We start from the raw sequence: 20,891 nt of genomic DNA, 5'->3' as shown, positions 1-20,891 counted from the left end.
AGAATTGACTTTCATTTGTAACTGGATTTAGGCCACAACGATTGTGATACACCAATTTAGCAACCTATGTTGGAATTTAGAGCAGAAGAAACAATCACATACGTCACTGTTGACAATAGCACTGTACCTGAGAAGAGAGGGAGCGTGAGCTCGGGGTACATCCTGGCCAGTTCACAGGACAGGAGGGCCAGGGACACACTGTAGAGAGGAGGCAGTGGGCCGTGAGTTCCATACAGAATACTGCCAGGCCTTTGCTCCGCAACTTTCTTCGAGTATACAAAAAGCTTTGCTTCAAGGATCTACAGAGAGGTAGGACACTGTGTGAAAAAACCATAACTGGGTAGGGTCAAAGGGCGAGGGGTAGACACATGAAGAAGAGAAGTGGTATAGATTTCTCTTCTCACTCGGCATGTATTCACTCATGATATGCAGATACAAACAAATGGATTCAGCACTCAGGATGGAAAATGTCCATGACTATAAGTCATACGTGCCTGCATGAGCTGCATGGCGATTTCATAGATTTCTCTGTTGGTGTCAGAGGCCTTGAAGAGAACAAGGTTTAACAGTGTGACTATGTCGAAGGGATAGTTCCTAAAAGAAAAAGAAAAGAGAAACACCAGCATACTTTATAAGATGGTGTGCTAGCAATGGTGATAGATTATTACTTCTCGCAACTTTAGATGACACGCTGACCCTGGCCGCTTGCTAGTAACATTTTTATGCCCTTTGCCCATTTCTCTCTCTCACTCTCCACAAGAAATGAAAAAAAAAACCAATTTTTTGTTTAAAGTAGAATACTATAATGCCACAGTAGAAGAACACAAAAATCAATCTAATGCAAATAGATTTTTAATGAAAACTAAACACAAATAAGAAGACAGGAAAGAGAATTTATGCTGCATTTCTCAGTAATTCATAGAATTGATGATTTCATCTGACCTATTTATTCATTCATTCATTCATGTAGTGCCAATACTAGAGCTTGAACTCAGAAGAACTATACAATCTTTTTTTTGCTCAAGGCTGGTGCTCTACCACTTGAGCCACACGTACCTACTTCTGGCTTTTTTGGGGGGAGGGGGAGCTGGTTCATTGGAAATAAGGTGTCTTATGGACTTTTCTGCCCAAGCTGGCTTCAAACTGTGATCCTCAGGTCTCAGCCTCCTGAATAGCTGGGACTGATCCATATACATTTATGAAAAAACAGTCATTATGAACCATGTGTGAAATATAGATGTCTAAATTAGTAGGACTGGCTTCCAGTTTGGTTAAGGGAAACAAAGGAGCAGTGTGGTTTGAGTGAATGTTCTAGAAGGAGTATCCATAACAGGTGACAAGAACCCCAACAGATATAGGCTTGGGAAGGCTTTTCTTAGAAGGAAATAAAGAAATCAAGTTTTGAAGTGCTGGCAGACTATGGTGGCTGTAGATCAAAGAGGGTTCCAGGCAAAGAGAAAAGCATTTTGAAGGATTATAAGAACAAAGCAGTAAGACAGCTTCTGTAAAAGTCACCAGTGCTTGACTCTACTTTTTTCTTTTGAATATTACTTAAATATTTACGTTTGGATACTAGTGATACATGCATGCATTTTTCTTCTAAAACATTCAAACAAGACCCAGGGCTGAAGCATGGACTCTGGTTGTGGAGAATTGACTGGAAGATAATATGGAAGTACCCTATCTCCCAGCTGTTCCCCCCCACCCCATTGGCCACCCCCTCCCAAAAGAGGACAACCACTGTGAGTGTTTTGTCTCTTTTCTAAGTATACATACATATTCGTGCATCTAAATACCCTTCCCCAAACGCACAGGAAATTAAACATGAATTTTATTTTTGCGATGCTGGGAAAGAACCCAGGGCCTCACAAATGTTCTACCATTGAGCTCCACCCCCAGGCTCCATAAATGTAATTATATTGCCTGTGTGTTGTTTGATGATTTGCTTTTATGTGATGAGGTCATTTCAGTCTTCTTAACAGCTGTGTAGACTTCTACGATGTGGCCGTGTCATGAGCTACTACTATAATAGTGGGTGCTGTGGGGTGTCATGTGATGTTCTATAGTGTTGGTAGCTGACTTTCCTGAGTTAACTCCCTGTCTTTTGCCAAAGGGGTCTGCCTATGCCAATGCTAAGACTGATTCCCAGATGTCCCTTGGCTGAAAGGGATTTTTTGTTGTCGTTTATTTTATTTATTTATTTTTTGCCAGTTGTGGGGCCTGAACTCTGGGCCTGGGCACTGTCCCTCAGCTCTTCAGCTCAAGGCTAGCACTCTACCACTTGAGCCACAGCGCCACTTCTGGCTTTTTCTGCTTATGTGGTGCTGAGGAATCGAACCCAGGGCCTCCTACATACAAGTCAAGCACTCTACCACTGAGCCACTTTCCCAGCCCTATTTTATTTTATTTTTTGTCCGTCATGGGGCTTAAACTCTAGGCTTGGGTGCTGTCCCTGTGCTCTTCAACTCAAGGCGAGCACTCTACTGCTTGAGCCACAGTGCCACTTCTGGCTTTCTAGTGCTTTATTGGAGGTAAGAGTCTCATGGAGTTTCCTGCCCGGGCTGGCTTTGAACTGTGATCCTCAGATACTTAGCCTCTTGAGTCGCTAGGATTACAGGTATGAGCTACCGGCACCCGGCTGGTTGTTTATTTTTGTTTTTGATATTCTTTACTATGCCCTTCAAGTGTACATAAAACATCTATACCTAGATGTTTATAACAGGCTTAAAAAGGGAAAGGTTTATGCTCAGTATTATTATTCTACACAGGTAGTAAGCATATTAAAAAACAACAAAAAACACCACAACTGTGATCCTGCAGAATAAAATCAAATGATAAAATAAGTAGGAGAGGTAGTATGACACAAAAATTTCAAAAAGATGTAAAAACATTAAGAAACAAGGGATTAAAAAATAGCCTTAAGATGAAACAACTAAGCTCAGCCTGACTGAGGAGTTCTGAGGAGAAACAGATTTGTATCCACTGGTAAAGAGAATCACTTCCTCCAATAATTAGTGAATATTATTGGTGTTCACAGAGTGCCTCTTGGTCAATGGCCTTAGTCCAAGAGATGGGCTTTATGTATAAGCCTTATTCTACCATCATCACTATTTTGCAAGTGAATCAGCTATTTAGTAATTTGCTCAAGAACACACAACCTGACTTAGAGGCCAACACAAACTTTGAACCCAAAGCAGTCAACTTCTAGAACTCAACTCCCCAGCCGCTGTGCCAGTACCATACTGGGATCCAGGAATCTACCTTGTTCACCCAGGGATATTAAATCTGTAAAAAATGGCGGTCTACTTATAGCAATGCATTTTCTAGGTTTGATTTAAATTAGCTAATATACCAAATCAAGGCAAAAGAAACAAAAGAATAATATAATTCACCTCTGTAAAGAAGCTCAACAAAAATTAAAAATTAAAACTTTCCCAGATAACAGTGGTTCAGGCCTATAATGCTAACTACGAGGAGGCTGAGATCTCAGGATCATGGTTTGAAGCCAGTCTGGGCAGGAAAGCCCAAGAGACTCTTATATCCAATTAATCGCATAAAAATCCAGAAGTGGATCTGTGACTCAAGTAATAGAGCCTTGAACACAAAAGCTCATAAAAGAATAAAAACTTTAATCTTCAACAGAAGTTGAGACTATCTACTAAACATATTTTCATATATTGCAGGGTAAAAATAGAAATAGTTGAATTCTTAAGTACTTAAGTGGGGGAGTGGGGGGGGTGGGCGGGAACCCTCTCTGGCAAGCAAAGCTAGTGACTGGAAATGGCCCTGTACTTTTTAATAAGGAGTGGAATGTTTATCTTGATTCATAACCTTGGGAAGCCTTTTAGGCTTGTTTGAAATGTTCTTATCTGTTACATACTGATGTCAGTGGCAGTTAAAGGGAAGCTTACAAGCACAGAAGCTCAACAGTTATTTTAATTAAAACCGCCTGAAAGGTAAGCTATTCTTTTGTGCTACATTGTAACATGGTGCTGCTTTTCATAACTTTTTTTTTTTCCATTTTGTGCTGGTACTGGGGTTTGAACTCAAGGCCTCATGCTTTTGCATGGCTTTTTTTTTTTCCGTCTCTCAAAGGCTGGTGGCTCTATCTACTATGTGAACCAAATCTACTTCACGCATTTCAGTGGCTAAGTGGAGATGAGTCTCATGGACTTTCCTGCATGGGCAGGCTTTGAAACTCTTCTCCGATCTCAGCTAGCCTCACAAGTGTGAGCAACCAGTACCTGACTGCATTTCACAATTGTGAATGAAATGTTCATGCATATTTTCTGCAAAATTCTTCAAAATGGACATTGCTGGTTTTTCCATAAGTTCTGCCCTCATTTCTCCTGGTCTTATTTCTAAACTTGCTGGAGTCAGGGTGTAATCCAATCTTTGTATGGACTGGTTAAGTTCTCCAGCAGACACAGGTACAAGGTCATACATCTTCCTTTGCTTCTACTAAAGAAACCCAAAAGAAGAACGTAGAGAAACAACTCTTTCCCAGTGCCATGTCTGATGAATGCAGGGATTGATACCAATTATGCGAGATGGCTAGTCATATCGGCTAAAACTCAAGGTAGAAAACAGAATTTAACAAGGGTATTACACAAAATTCAATCTTTTAAGTGTTTTAAATTCAATTATAAGAGATCCTTAATAAACAAATCTGCTTATAAACTGTCATATTTCTCAAAAAATAAATTCAGTATATGATCATTCCCATTTGAAGAGGAGAAAGTAATTATTTATTTTACAAGAAGGGTTTTTTTGCTTCAGGAAATGATGTGTAGACATTTCTGTATAGATTATGAGAAATTGCAGATATGAGTCAGTTTATGTATAACTTTTCAGGAACATATTTCTTAAGATAAGGCAAATACCTTGTCTTAGCCAAGACAAAAACTAACCAAAACAGTGAAAGCTGAAAACTGCTGGAATTGCTCTTGAAAATAGAGGTTGAAAATGATTAAATACAGCTGGTGCTAATGGCTTATGCTTGTAATCTTAGCTCCTCAGGAGACTGAGATCTGAAGATGGCGATTTGAGCCTGACTGGGCAGGGAAATCCATGGGATTCTTATCTCCAATAAACTACTCAGAAAAAGAGGAAAGTGGTACTGTGGCTTAAGTGGTAGAAAGTTAGTCTTGAGAAAAAGAAACCCAGGGACAACACCCAGGTCTTGGGTTGAAGCCCTACAACTGGCATGCACATGCGCGCGCGTGCGCGCGCACACACACACACACACACACACACACACACACACACACACACACACACAAATAAACATTAAATGCAAAGAATTCTTAAGCCTAGCTTGGGACATGTCTAGTTTATCCAGGAGCTTGTGGTGAGAAATGATCTTAGAGAACAATAGTGGAAGATGTGACCTTAAAACATACACATGGGCCGGGCGCCAGTGGCTCACTCCTGTAATCCTAGCTACTCAGGAGGCTGAGATCTGAGGATCGTGGTTCAAAGCCAGCCTGGGCAGGAAAATCCGTGTGACTATCTCCAATAAACCACCAGAAAAAACTGGAAGTGGTGTTGTAGCTCAAGTGGTAGAGTGCTAGCCTTGAGCTGAAGAGCTGAGGGACAGCGCTCAGGCCCAGAGTTCAAACCCCACGACCATCACCACCACCACCACCACCAACAAAACACATGGAACACAGAGGGTTCTAGGACCTAAGATTTTCTGAAAATGAAGCTGAATTGCTATATTTGTAAGGCAGTTATTTGTTACCTAGACTTGTCAAAAGAGTGCAGTGTATTATTTTATGAGATGATCATTCAATGAAATAAACTTGCAATCGTTCAAGGTCATTGGGAGGAAGGGAATGAAGAGGGGACTTTTATTATTCTTATTTGTATTAAACACAGAGGGTTCAAAACATAGATTATGACTCTTTTAAGGGTCATGTGAATAAACTTTGACTTTTAGAGTACTGAAATATTTGAAATTAAAATATTCTAAGGAGATATTTGTAACAGCATCATTTCCATATTGTCCAAGAGATAGATAACATTTTAAAACAGGTTTATATCAAGTAATCAAACTTCGTAGAAAGTCAGATCAGTTACTGTCATCTGTTGTAACATTTTTTTGTCAGTCATGGGGCTTGAATTCAGGGCCTGGGCACTGTCCCTCAGCTCTTTTTGCTCAGGGAGCCGCAGCTCCACAGCTCTGGTTTTTAAGTGGTTAGTTGGAGACAAGAGTCTCATGGGGACTTTTTTTGCCTGGCTGTTTAGATCCATAAGTTCTGCCCTCATTTCTCCTGGTCTTATTTCTAAACTTGCTGGAGTCCTGGTGTAATCCAATCTATGTATGCACTGGTTCAGATCCTCAGACCTCAGCTACCTGAGTAGCTAGGATTATGTAATAAGGGGGGGGTGAGGGATGTCCCAATAATCAGCAGGGCCCAGTAGTCAGCATGGCCCTATGGCCCAGCCACTGGAGGGGGCGGGGCATCAAGAGGCGACCTCACTGCTCCTCAGACCTGGCCCTGGGACAGAGGAGGGCACTGAGAGGCTGACGTCACCGCCCCATGGGGTGTGGCGCTGGAGGCGTGTCATGCCACCGAAAGGGGTGGGGCACGCCACTGAAAAGGGCGGGGCGTGCTACTGGAGGGGTGGGGTGTCAAGTCCTAATGGTGAGCTGCCTATTGGGATTGGACAGTGGGCAGCTTGGGGGAGGAGCACGAATGGCGGTTTGAACCCATCAGTGGGAGAGGGGCACGGCCTATCTGGGTATATGTAGGCTGTGTGCTCCCAGGCCTGGGGAGAGGTTAGGGGAAGGTTAGGGGGAACACAGTCCGGAGCGAGGAGAGGGGAGTCCTGAGGAGAGGAGAGGAAAGACTGGGAGTCCTGGGGGAGGAAGGGAGAGCAACAGAGGAGAGGGGAGGAATGGAGGGGGAGACAGCAGGAGGGGAAAGCCTGCTGGACCAGAGCAGGGCAGGTCTGTGGAGAGCAGAGAGGCCTGCAGAGGAGGAGGAAGGGCAGAAAGGGAAAAGCCTTCCCCTTTGGAGGTTTGGAGCTCTGGAGGTCTGGAGTTGGAGGTTTGCAGACTAATAAAGGTGTGTGTGTGTGGGGGGGGGGGGGGGGGGGGTTGAAGGCTGCCTATTGGAGGTTTGGTGGTCGAGGCTGCTCTTGGTTCTGCGTATCTAGCCCAGGACAGGGTAGTCGCAGGACCCTTTTCTGGTGTAAATAGTGTAAATGAACTTCTTTTGTTCACTTTTCACTGTCTGTGCCTGATGGATTGTCTCCCTCTCCGGAGGTCTGAAGTGGATTACACATATGAGCCACCAGCACCCGGCATCTATTGTAACTTTTATGGAGATTCAAATACATAACACAAATTCCACTACTAACATTATAGGAAAAGCTTTAGTCATAAAAAGTTACAACTATTGTGATACCAGAAAGGTAAACATTTTATAGAAAAGCCTGTCTCTTTTAAACAACATGCTCATTTTATGTTTATTGAAAAATAGATGCCCTCAAAGATATTGTTCATATTAATCTAGACCTATAATGGACTGGAATTTTTTATATTAATTTCCTTTGATTCTCTTGATCTAGGAATTCAAGATAACTGTTTAAAATGCAACATTTAATTAAAAGGTAAAAAATATCCACAGCCTACATAAATCTGTTAAAATAATGCTCCAGCTGTATTTTCCAAATATTCCTAATATGCAAATCTTCCTTAGGGACAACTTGTGAAATCTGAGGAATCTTCATTAACTCTTTCACCTTGGCTATGAAGTTATTTCACTTAGTAGGTCATAGTGCTGAATCAGCTTTACTACATTCATTATATAGATCAGAGGTAGAAAGCAAGGTCGGCTTGCATGAGGTCCTGTATTTAATCCTCAACACCTATAAACATCTATAAACTCTAAGGTAACTCATTACCTTTTATTTTCCTTTCTAGCTTGATACGAAGGGGACTTAAACAGTAGGCTATTTCCTGCATTGATGTAGTCTACAGATGGCTGAGTGGTTTTTCATTCACACCTGTCACAAACATTTTAAGTATTTATTTTTTATTTTTATTTTCGTATTGTGAAAATACCTTACAGAGGGGTTACAATTACATGGCCAAGGTAATGAGTACATTTCTTATCAAGCATTGTTGCCTCCTCCTTCATCTCTTCTGATCAAACAAGAAAAAATAATGTAACTGTAAACTTATGAGTAGTTTCTATGTGGGGCATTTTGTTTTCTCACAGCATGTACTCTGCTCAGACAATTGAAAAATCAGTTGGTTTGCAATCATTCATATACTCGCCATTCACCACTAGGCACAGCAATTCATACCTGCTTCCACACACAGTTGCTATGGCTTTGAAGCACCCAGATGCAAGCTGGAAGGACCCTGTGTAGCATCGGTCAATGGCCCAATTAAAAAGATTTATTTGGTCAGGATTAAGTTCCAGCAGCAAGACAACCACTTCACAACCAAGTTGATGAACCTGCACATAGGGGCAAAGGAATAATTGAGATTTAAATAAAGGTTGTTCTAGGGGAGAGGGAAAACATAAGATCAATTCTGGCTAACATATACTGAGTAAAACGTAAGGGGAGACTGAGTATTGGGATTAATTTTTATGCCATTCATTAAAAAGAGGCAATGTTATATCTGAAAATTTTTAATGTAGAAAACATATAGATTCTAAGTCTGTTATATGGGAGTCACTCATTCTCATGTTTCAACTCTGAAAAGATGGCAAAGGATTTTTTTGGCAGGTTTTTATTTGTATATTAAATGTTTCTGAAAATTTTTTTTGTGGGTGTGTGCCAATTTAATTCTTTTCATCTTTTCATTTTGAATTCACTGCCTAAGATCTGTTCTCTAGTACAAGGTTTAAAGAGGTGGTAAAAGTGGGTTTCCTTGGGTCATTCTAATCTCAGATGATATATAATCAATGTTAAATATTAAGTGTGATGTTTACTAAAGGGTGTTTTTAAAAAAATAATGATCATCAAGGAGTTGTACAAAGAGGTTACAGTTCCATATGTCAGCTTATTATTACCATGAATCTTGGTCAATATCACCCCTTCCTTTGTTCTTTACCATTAGTCCCCTTCCTATCCCTACCTTCAAATTATGTGGTTCAATTTTTACATAATGTACATTGACCATAGATGATGAATGTATATCAGAGTGTTTTTTTTTTTAAAGATACCTCTTATCAATTGAGGGACACTCTTTAATATTCTTTGTTTTGCAAGTTTCTCTCATGAATAAACAAAGAATTTTATCAGCTATATTTTCTGTATCTATTGAGATGATCACATGATATTTTCCCTTGATGATTTTATTCATATGATTAATGTACTAGTGAGCTGGCAGATACATGAATGTTAAGCTGACTTTGAAATTCTTGACTAAATCCAAGTTGATCATGAGTCATGTTTTTTGGTACCAGTATCTAACTGGGCGTGAATTCAAGGCTTTTCAATCTTGCTTAGAATTTTCAATATAAGCTATCACTCTACCCCTTGAGCCATACTGGCTAGAAATCAGATTTGTGTCAGACTTCAGTTTCCTGAATAGTTAGATTACAGGTGTGAACCACTGGTGCCTGGCTTCATCTTTAAAAAAAAAATTTAGCTGGGCACCAGTGGCTCATGCCTGTAATCCTAGCTACTCAGGAGGCTGAGATCTGAGGATCTCGGTTCAAAGCCAGCCCAGACAAGGAAAGTCCATGAGACTCTTATCTCCAATAAACCACTAGAAAACTGGAAGCGGTGCTGTGGCTCAAGTGGTAGAGCGCTCGCCTTGAGCTGAAGAGCGCAGGGACAGTGCCCAAGCCCAGAGTTCAAGCCCCACGATTGACCAAAAAAAAATTTAAAAAAATAAAAATAAAATTGTCACTGAATTTAATTTCCCATTTTATAATTTTTGTATCTATGCTTATTAATGAGATCATTTTCTTTTTTGTTGCATCCTTGTCCAGTTTGATTGTCAAGGTTAGTTGGTCCCATAAAGTGAGTTTGGGTATTGCTCCTTTTCATGTGTTTTAAGAATTGGTATTTAAGGGGCTGGGAAGGTGGCTCAGTGGTAGAGCGCTTGCCTTGCATGGCTGAGGCCCTGAGTTAGATTACTCAGCACCATATAAGCAAAAAGAAAAAAGCTGGAAGTGGCACTGTGGCTCAAGTGGTAGAGCGCTAACCTTGAGCTGAAGAGCTGAAGGACAGCACCCAGGCCCAGAGTTCAGGCCCCACGACCGGACCCCAAAAAAAAAAAAAAAAGAATTGGTATTTAATTAGTACAATTTGTTCCTTAAATGCTTGGTAGAATTCATCAGTGAAACCATCTGGTCTTAATATTCCCTTTCTTTAAGACTTTCAGTTTACTGATGCAATTTATTTATTATTTATGTGATCATGCAGATTTTCTTTTTCTTCTTCTGTTGTGTTTTCCTAGGAATTTATTTATACACATTTTCAAGTTTATCAGCCAAAGAAAGTAATGTATTTTCTTTCAGTTTTAATCTGAGATGTTCCCTTTCTATTGCCCCTCCACCATGAATTTTCTGTGGATGTATGAATTTTATTATTCTTAACAGATTTTAACGATTTGAACGTTTGGCTTTAGTATTACTTTAAAACTCATTACCCTTGTTAATTTCTGCTATTATTTGTATTTTCTTTGTTGTACTGTTTTGAGTTTGGTGTGCTATTATTCTTTTTCTAATTTCCTGTGGTAAATGCTTAGTCACTGATAATCATCAGCCTTGTTTTTAGTCTCTGTATTTAATTAAGTACATTTCATTCTAAGCAAGCTTTATTTATAGGCTACATACTTAGCATTCAGTATTTTCATTATTCTTTAGTAAGAAACATTTTCCAGTTTCCATTATTATTTATTGTCAGATTCACGGGCTATGTGGAAGGACATTTTTTAAAAATATCTTTTTATTATTTATTACTTAATGATGAATGCTACTTGGGGATAGAGAACAAAGCTTGCATGCTTTCAATCATGTGCTCTGCACTGAGACTTGTTCTAATATACCTTGATCTAATATACCTTCACCCCTTCTAGGACCCTCCCCTCCTCTCTTTTCTCTTTGTGCCCATCCTAGGGCTTGAATTCATATCCTAGGTGCTGTCCCCAAGCTTTTTTTTTACTTTACCAACTTAAGCTCTACTTCCAGCTTTTTGGTAGTCAATTGATGATAAAGAGTTTTCTGCTTAGGCTGGCTTTAAACTGTGATCCTCAGATCTCAGCCCCCTGAAGTAGCCAGGATTATAGATACCATTATTTGGTTTATTATCTTTCTTAACCACCTCCCTCCTGTTATAACAGTTTTACTGGGTTTCATTATGCTCTTCTTAAAAATATAATGGCTTTTATTCACTCCTGTCACCTTCTCCCTCTCCTCTCCCCTCCCCTTGCGATCTCTCACCCATCCCTGTATACAAGTATTACTTACTCTTAAATCTTGACAAGCCAGGATGTTGTCAAGCCACTTATAGAGGTAGCCATCTGGAGAAAGGCCCACATTGTCAAAAACAGGCCCGCAACACAACACCGCTGACATTGCCTGTAAATGAAAACAACAAAACATGGAGAGGAAACCTGAAACATCATGTATCCATATACAACTGACTTCACCAAACATAATTATCAGATTGAGAGATGGTGATGGCTCTTTTTTTTTTTTTTTTGTCAGTCATAGGGCTTGAACTCTGGGCTTGGATGCTGTCCCTCAGCTCTTCAGTTCAAGGCTAGCGCCCTACCATTTGAGCCACAGCGCCACTTCCAGTTTTCTGGTGGTTTATTTGAGATAAGAGTCTCACAGACTTTCCTGCCTAGGCTGGCTTTGAACCGCAATCCTCAGATCTCAGCCTCCTGAGTAGATAGGATTACAGGTGTGAGTTACCAGTGCCTGGCTGGTGGTGGCTCTTAAAAACAGATTTTCCTCCAATTTTTCAAAGAATTCCTTGGTTTAATTCTTAGATCAAGTTAAAAAAATCCCACCAGATTCCAATTTGTTTCTTTTTATAAAATCTAAAATCTCTTCACTTTAGCTTTGTGAATATTTGCTTTTAGGTTTATAACAAATATTTATGATAAAATTTACTTTAAAGCAAAGTAGTCATTTTACAATATTTCAAATAAAGATTCTTTCAATAGTTTCAAGTAACTGAGATAAATTCAGCTGTTTAAAACTTGCTGGTACTGGGGCTTGAACTCAGTGACTGGGCACTATCCATTAGCTTTTTTGCTCAAGGTTAACACTCTATCGCTTGAGCTACAGCTCCAGTTCTGGCTTTTAAGTAGTTAATAGAAGATAAGAGTCTCATGGGCTTTCCTGGCCTGGCTGATTACAAGCTATGGTCCTCAGACCTCAGCCTCCTGAGTAGCTAGGATAACAGGCATGAGCGACCAGTGCCTGGCTAAAATTTGCTTTTAGGACTAATAGTGAGTTCATGTATGAACTGACAAACTGTAAAGTATAGGGATAAAATCATTATGATTCTTCATCAAAAGAAAATAAAGTGTATGAATTTTAGTTCCTTTAAGGCAGGGAGGAATGAGGAAAAGAAAAGAGGATAAAAAGCAGATCTTGACTAACTTGTCCTTGGCAGATCCCTGGGCCTTCCAGGGCCCCTGTTAGTTACAGTTATGGATGACATCTTTGCCTGATTTCAGAGCAACTGGGAATACTTTCATTCTAATGCAGTACTCTTTATCAGGTTAAGAGAGTTCCCATATAATAATTTTGACAAATTTTATAGGCCCTATGGAGTCAAAAGCTAATCCCAAACAGCAACTTACAGTGCATGTGAGTAAGATGGCATGGTAGTCACTGTTCTAAAGGACATCATTAGGCTGTAAGACTATGCTGGGAGGATTTTGAACCATATTCATAGTGTGGAAATTCATTTGTGGTTGTGTGCTAGGGTAGGAGGTACTAAAACAGGAATGTGGCTTTTAGTTGATTTTGAACTTGAGGTGACATCTGTTTCTTTTTTTAGGATGGAACTTAAATGGCAAGGAAGCTAGCCACTTAAGAGTTAAATGAACAAAACCATATGGTTTACAGAGAAGAGAAGCATTGGCAACAAGTGGAAATAGAGAACACTGTTTTTTCAGTTATGAGCTCAAGTGGACTATTTACATATGCACATGTTCACTCATTTTTATTTATATGTTTGGAATTTCTGAAATCAATTTATGTCTATTTATGTGTGTTCTGAGGGGGTGGGTATTTGAGTTTCAGCACCTGCACTTACTTGTTTGCATCATGGCCTATTATTTGTTTTTACTTTATTTTGAAGGGATGATGTTTGTTTAAGGACGAAGAGCCTCAGGTTGGGAAATGAGTGAGGAAAACAAGCACCTACCTTCAATGCACAATATTGGTATCGTGTAATCTGATGATTTCTGTCACTGTAACGGTCCAGAGGAGTGAACATGATGCTGAAGGGTCCTGCCCACTGGCTGAAGAGGATGAAGAGATGGTGCCTCAGGCTTTGCTGAGGGAAGAGGAATCTTCGGTGGTGAACTAGGGAGAGCAGCACAGAATTGGAGAGTCATATCACAATTACACCCAATTCTCAGGCTTTGAACTGAAAAACAATTTCATTTACTAATTCTAATTTTTCTTACTTTTTCTTTTAGTGTTGAGAATTATACCTACCATCTGCAGGCTAAGCACATTCTCTACCATTTTGCTTCCCCCTTTCCACAGTTGTTCCATTTTATTTTATATTTTTGGGTCTTTTTTTTTTCCAGTCCTGGGGCTTGAACTCAGGGCCTGGGCTCTGTCCCTGAGCTTTTCTGTTCAAGGCTAGTGTTCTACCACTTTGAGCTACTGTACCAATTTTGGCCTTTTGGTAGTTAATTGGAGATAAGTGTCTCACAGACTTTCCTTTTCCTGGGCTGGCTTTGACCCATGATTCTTAGATCTCAGCCTTCTGAGTAGCTAGGAGTATAAGTGTGAGCCATAGATGCCTGGTCTTTTTAGGGGGATCAGTCATGGAGCCTGAACTCTGAGCCTGAGCTCTGTCCCTCAGCCATTCAGCTCAAGGCCAGTGTTCTACCACTTGAGCCACAGTACCACTTCCAGCCTTTTCTGCTTATGTGGTACTGAGGAATCGAACCCAGGGCCTCATGCATGCAAGGCAAGCACTTGACCACTGAGCCACTTACCAAGCCCCTGCCTGGTCTTTATTGAGAGAGGGTCTCACTGAACCATGAATATGTGCTTTTCCTGCCTCTGCTTCCCAAGTAACTGGGATTGTAGATATACACTGTCACTTCTGGCCCTACAGTTATTTCTTATTTGGGTAATGAAACCTGGCTTTTTAAGGTGTTTTAGAGTGATTATCCTTCCCATGTATGTGTTCTTTCTCTCCTCAAGTTGCAGCCAGTAACACCTTGACTCAGAATAGGGACCTTCCAACACTCTTTTCTAATTGATCTTTAGGAAAACTATGACTTCTCACTTGGGTACTATGTAAACAGAATGAGTTTTCTTGACTGTTGCTGCTTAGCTTGGCAGTGTCAGTTGTCCAATTCAAACAAAGGTGCCTTATTGGAAATGAAGGAATCAACACAAATCTCAATTTAGGATCATCAAAGATGAGAATGACTTGTAAGAAGGCTAATAACATGAAATAATAATGATATTAGTTGCATTACAGCTTGTTTTAATTATGCCAAAACCAATAGTTGTGTTCAGTTTTATTTTTCTGTATTTCCAGTACTGGGGCTTGAACTCAAGGACTCAAACTTGCTTAGCTGCTTACTCGGCTGGCTGGCCTCTACCAATCAAATCACTCCTTCAGCCCAGTTTTTTTTTTTTTTTTTGCTAGATATTTGGAGATGGTATCTCACAGAGTTTCCTAAATTGGCTTCCAGTCATGATCTTCTAAGTCATGTGAAAGTTCTTTCAATAATATAACTAATGAAATGTAAGGTGTTTTAATCAGTACAGAAATCTACCTAGTGTGCTAATGGGAGTGCAGTCAGTAAACAGTGCTGAAATTATGACTACACAGGCTAGCATAGAGACAATATGATATTTTTTTCTGAATTATTTTTTTTTGCTATGGAAATCACATAAGGACATATTTAGATGGGAATAAAAACAAAGTTAGAAGTGACAATTAAAGACAGGCACCGGTGGCTCACGCCTGTAATCCTAGCTACTCAGGGGGATTGAGATCGGAGGATCATGGTTCAAAGCCAGCCCAGGCAGGAAAGTGCGTGAAACTCTTATCGCCAATAAACCACCAGAAAACCAACTGGTGCTGTAGCTCAACTGGTAGAGCACTAGCCTTGAGCTGAAGAGCTGAGGGACAGCGCTCAGGCTGAGTTCAAGCCTCATGACCGACAAAAAAGAAATGACAATTACAAAATCAAATTTTATTCCTCTTGTTCTCTTTGTGTCTTGGTATGGGGTGACCGGTTCCCATGTGTATTTCTAAAAATCTCAAGATGCATAAAGCATCCTCTCCCAGACCTGCGTGCAGACCGCAAAGGACTCAAGAGGAAAGCATAATTATGAGGAACACAAATGTTTTTCGAAGCTCAAAGGTTAATTTGAAATGGCATAGCACTGCACCTGGAACACACTGAATCAAGTTGGCGACCATGGCACTAAAATGTGCCCGGATGTCTTTCAGAATTTCAACTTCCTTGTCATTTTCAGCTTCTAAGAGCATGCGAGTCAAATCCACATATTCCAAGAACAAAGCTCCAAGGGCTAAGGTGTCTCGTTCCAAGGCCCCATTTGTGCTAGAACAAAGTGAAAGAAATTCAGAGGATGCTGAGAATACCCACACGTCTTTACAGCAAAGTAGCCAGCATATGCTTCATGAAAAACAAGGATAGAATTTATACAATAAATTTGATCCTTATATGCAGTATACAAAGGATATGAAACAGAAAAGGCAAACTTAGATAAGTCGGGTAATAAGTACATTTCTTTTTGGATAATGTCACCCTTAAAAAAAATCTTAAAAAAATATATTTCAAGGAAAAGACAAAGAGAGGTTTAAATAGACAAGATGACTACTTTAGTGAGCTGAGATCAATTTAGCAGAATTTTGATCCCACCTGTCACTTATTACACCAGCATCAGCCAGAAGTTCAAATATTCGAAGTAGCTGTAGCCGTAACAGGTCTCGTCGTTCTCGACGCTTCTTGTTCTGTGTGGGAAGAGGGAACACTGCTTGAGAGCCATGGGCAAAAGAACATAAACTGTGTTTTGGGTAACTTTCAAAGAAGGGCATAATTTTTTAAACCATAAGACATGCATTTCCCCTTCTTCCTAACCATTAAAGGCATTGCTTGCTATTACTGGCTTATAAGTGATTATAAGGGAGATTATAAGTGGGTCAATAAATGTGAATAAGATGGAAATGTTTAGAAGTATAAAGCTTCATTTCCCAGCAACTCCCATTATCTGTTGAAAGGTTGAGCATCTGAAATGAGTGGAAAGAGAGGGGACTCAGAATATCCACTAAATGTGCTCACAAGATAATATTTCCTGTTCTAAAACTGCTAAATGTTTGTGACTGGATCATTATCTACTTATTTCATATCTACTATATAGGGAGCATTTTTTCACTCTTCTTATTTACTTATTGTAAAAGTCTTGGTACATTATAAATAAATTCTGAAATGGATTCACTTCATGGGAAATAATGTTGAAAAGGGTATTATATATTAAATGAGACAAATGATACTCTTGGCCATTGGCTCCAGGTTAAAAAAAGGTAACAAAAAATTAAACTTTAACGCCAACCTTGGTGAAAGAATGCAATAACACAGACATGCCCACATAAGTTGTTTTGTATTTGTACATTTAGGACTTAAAATCCATTAAAATAATAACCATATTATGCTAAACAAATGGTGAAAAGCAGTAAACATGACAGGAGTTAAAATTTTAAAATTTATTGTTAAAGACCTATTGAGGTGTCTATATATATATATATTTTAAATAGGGAACTGTCAAGTTTGATTTAATTCATACCACCACCAAAATAAGCCAAGCCTTCATTATTTAAATTCTAAATCTTACCTCTGGTCTTCTTTCTAGAGCTTCCTTCATTAAGGGATGGAGTTCTTCTACCAATTCTCTATTGAGGAAAGAGGTCACATTTTAAATTCATTGTTTTTGGCAGAAAATGTATCAGAAAATATACCCATTTACATCTAAATAGTTTTCATTCTTCACTTGTCTTCTGTCAGAAATCTCCCCTGACCACTTCCTTTCCCAATCCTATGGAAACTACAAACACACACTGACCTATACTTTCCATTATTGATCTTCATTCCAGTGCTATGAACATAGTTTTGGGTCAAAATACACTTGTTTATTTAATTCTGATTTGATGGTCTGGAGATCTCTGTGGCAATTAACAACAAAAACAACCTGTCTGAACAACACAATAGCATTTTCCAAGTAGCTACTAAATTCAAGGAACTTTACCATATGAAATTGAAAGTAAATAAAGTTGAATCTCTACACATGAAAAACTTTTGGTCCAATTAGAGGGAAAGAAGCATGTACTATGGAACTACCTTTGGGGTTCATAGTAATTAATTTCTGTCTGTTTGTCTGTCTGTCTGTCTGTCTGCCTGCCTGTCTATCTAATGTTGCTACTGGGACTTGGACCAGGCATGGATACTGTTTCTCAGCTTTTTCCGCTCAAGGCTAGCACTCTACCACTGAAGCCATAGTTCCACTTCTCGCTTTTTAGGTGATTAACTAGGAATAAGAGTCTCATAGACTTTCTTTCCTGGGCTGGCTTTGAACCTTGATCTTCAAATCTCAGCTAGATCTCAGTAGCTAGGATGATAGGCATGAGCCACTAGGATCCGGCTCAGAGTTGATTTTAAAAAATGAAATCTTGGGGGCTGGGAAGGTGGCTCAGTTGGTAGAGCACTTGCCTGTCATGCATGAGGCCCTAGGTTCAATTCCTCAGCACCACATAGCTGAAAAAAAAAAGCTGGAAGTGGTGCTGTGGCTCAAGTGGTAGAGCGCTAGCCTTGAGCTGAAGAGCTGAGGGACAGCACCCAGGCCCACAGTTCAGGCCCCATGACCGAACCCCCCCCCCCCCCAAAAAATGAAATCTTGGGATGGGATGAATGAAATGAAATCTTAGTGGCAGAGTGCTTGCCTAGCATGCATGAAGCCCCAGTTTCAATTCCTCAGTACCACATAAACAGAAAAAGCCAAAAGTAGTGCTGTGGCTCAAGTCGTAGAGTGCTAATCTTGAGTAAAAAAAGAAGCTCAGGGACAGTATTCAGGCCTTGAGTTCAAGCCCCAAGACTGCCCCCCACCAAAAAAAAGAAATAGTCTACCCAACAGCTACTACTTACCAAATATTCTATTCATGCACATTCCCATGTACTATGTCCTCTCAACAAATCTGAGATGGATTCTGTTAAATTATTTATTACAGAAATGTGGTATTTTTTTATTTGTTAAACCAGTTTTAGGGTTGAAAAAATTGAGGCCAAGAGACACCATGTTTTCCAGAATTATGTGGCTGTGGTCAAGTGAATGTTGCCTACTAAGGAAAAATATGCAAAAGAGCTTTGTATTCTTTGGAAAAGCATTTTAGGGATTTTAGGAATTGTCGTTACCTTCCTTAAAGTATGTCTATGTGATGTTTAGTTATAACAAATTAATAACACTAGAGTAAAATTCTGGCTGGATGGCACTCAAGTAATGAGAAGCCACGATTATTATACTTTAGAGGATAAAAATCTGACTCTAACAAGTGGATAATGCAATGGGAGCTTTTTTTAGTTGTGTCTAAAATATCTCATTAATCTTTATTTTTCAAATAGAGTTTCTTTCTCACAGACATTTGGGGCTGGCCCCTTTCTCTTTGCATGAAAAATGTTGTTCTCTCCATAGAGACTTTTTTAGCTGAGGTTATCAGACGCAACATTATATGATACCTTTCAGAAGGCTTTCACATTGTCTCAAATAGAATTTGATTGCAGGTACAAAATTCAGGATGGCAGAAAGCCATGATCCCCCTTTCAGAGGCTGTTGTGTAAATGGCTGATGATCACACACTATTTTTACTTCAATGTGATGGCCTCTGATCAGCCTGGCTAACTGAGGATGGATGAGGTATTATCCTAGTTTATAGTTATCTAGGACAGAGCTTGCAAGTGAAATCAAATCCGGGAGGTAAAATCAGAATGCCTAAAGGGAAATGTGAGAAAGATGTAAGGAATGTTTCTTTGTGTGCACGCACATGGACTGAGGAGGACATAAAGAGCTGGTGGTTGGCCGATCAGCTCTCCGGGCTCATGCTGACATATATACACAAGCTCAAGTTAAGAAAGCAACAACAGCAGCGGCATGGATGATTTAGAAGAACACGAGGACTACTGTACCTGAAAACAAGGGAATTTGTTCTCCCAAATCCTAGAACTAAGGACTCTGTGATTTCAATGCTTTCTAGTCTCATCAAAGGCACCAACTGCTTTAACAGAACGCCCACGGATGGGGTACCGATGGCCTGAAACAAGTTGATTAGAAGTGAAAAAGAGGTAACACAGCAACCGATGTTCCTTGTCATCATGCAATGATTCCATTATAACAGTTTCAAGGACTGAGCACATCCCAAGGGCACTGCCATCATTTTTTTTGGGGGGGGGAGGGTAGAGGAGGGAAACGGGTGGACACACAAAGTTCATACACAACAATGAAGGGATTTCACACCTTAGACACAAACTCTAAAGAAAAATAAACAGAACATACGCTTGTTTATTCTAACTGTTTAAGTCACCATCATTAACAAGGTAATTGAATCAAAGCACGGCTTAAAGGTGAGGTGGGAGAGAAATGGGGAATGTAAGACACTAATATGGACATCATCAGTCTGTGGTCTTCAGCAAGTTTCTCATCTTCTCTTTCTCTTCCGTGCCCCTCCTGCCAGGGAGGTGCAATAAATTATTCACACAAATGCTCAATGGAATTTAGAAATGTGTAGGATGAAAATCTGATCCCATAATACTCCAGATGGCAGGCACAGTGCAGTATGCACTGGGAACTCTAGACAAACAAGCTAAAAAAAAACCTTACAGAATAATTCTTCTGAAGCATGTCATGTCACCTTGTTATCGTAGCTCACTGTACCATCAGGTGTGGTCGCCATAATCTCTGGAGTAGAAGCTCTTAAGTGTCCTGGGCTCATAATACTGGGCTTTGCGACTCCAAAACAGAGAATGAGGTAATTTCTCCACAAGGTGACATAATTGTCTCCGCTGCCTGCAGTGCTGGTTTTCTTGGCATTAATTGGGCTGCTAGAAATATGGAGTCAAAAAATAAGAGGAAAACTAAGTTCTTAATTTTAAACATTTCTTACCTTTTTTTCTTTTCCCTTCTCTCCTCTCTTCTCTCCTTTTTCCTCTCTCTACTCTTTCCCCTTTTCCCTTCCCCTACTCCCTCTTTTGTGTGTGTGTATGCGTGTGTGTGTGCGTGTATGCTGGCACTGGGGCTTGAAAACTTAAGGCCTGGGAACTGTCCCTTAGCATTTTTTTTCAAGGATAGCAATCTACCACTTGAGTCACGGCTCGATTTCCTGCTTTTTGGTGTTTAATTGCAGATATGAGACTTTCCTGTCTGGGCTGGTTTTAAATTGTGATCCTCCCATCTCAGCCTCCTTAGTAACTAGGATTACAGGAATTAGTCACTGGTGCCCAGCTTAAGCATCGTTTTTTTTTAGGGGGGGGGGTGGGTTGCAGGGCTTGAACTCTGGGCCTGAGCAGTCCCTCAGCTCTTCAGCTCAAGGCTAGTGCTCTACCACTTGAGCCACAGCGCCACTTCCGGTTTTCTGGTGATTTACTGGTGATCCGAGTCTCACAGACTTTCCTGCCCAGGCTGGCTTTGAAC

General features: G+C 40.0%; 1 protein-coding gene across 2 annotated transcripts in view; it reads right to left on the bottom strand.

Annotated features, from left to right (window-relative positions):
- Fry (FRY microtubule binding protein) overlaps positions 1-20,891 on the bottom strand; it is a 365,147-nt gene that overhangs the window by 98,214 nt on the left and 246,042 nt on the right. For both annotated transcript variants that reach the window (XM_042685416.1, XM_042685417.1), the window contains exons 22-31: positions 20,113-20,302; positions 19,391-19,515; positions 17,052-17,109; positions 16,082-16,173; positions 15,588-15,760; positions 13,363-13,523; positions 11,445-11,555; positions 8,320-8,474; positions 495-594; positions 128-299 (exon numbers count right to left, since the gene is read on the bottom strand). In XM_042685416.1, the coding sequence (XP_042541350.1) occupies positions 128-299; positions 495-594; positions 8,320-8,474; positions 11,445-11,555; positions 13,363-13,523; positions 15,588-15,760; positions 16,082-16,173; positions 17,052-17,109; positions 19,391-19,515; positions 20,113-20,302 (1,337 nt within the window). The remainder of the gene's footprint in view (positions 1-127; positions 300-494; positions 595-8,319; positions 8,475-11,444; positions 11,556-13,362; positions 13,524-15,587; positions 15,761-16,081; positions 16,174-17,051; positions 17,110-19,390; positions 19,516-20,112; positions 20,303-20,891) is intronic.

The sequence above is a fragment of the Dipodomys spectabilis genome, unplaced genomic scaffold (genome assembly GCF_019054845.1).
Source record: "Dipodomys spectabilis isolate Male_0828 unplaced genomic scaffold, ASM1905484v1 ptg000095l, whole genome shotgun sequence".
NCBI classification, from domain to species: domain Eukaryota; kingdom Metazoa; phylum Chordata; class Mammalia; order Rodentia; family Heteromyidae; genus Dipodomys; species Dipodomys spectabilis.
Note: the sequence above shows the minus strand (reverse complement) of the source record. Positions and strands in the feature narration are given on the sequence as shown.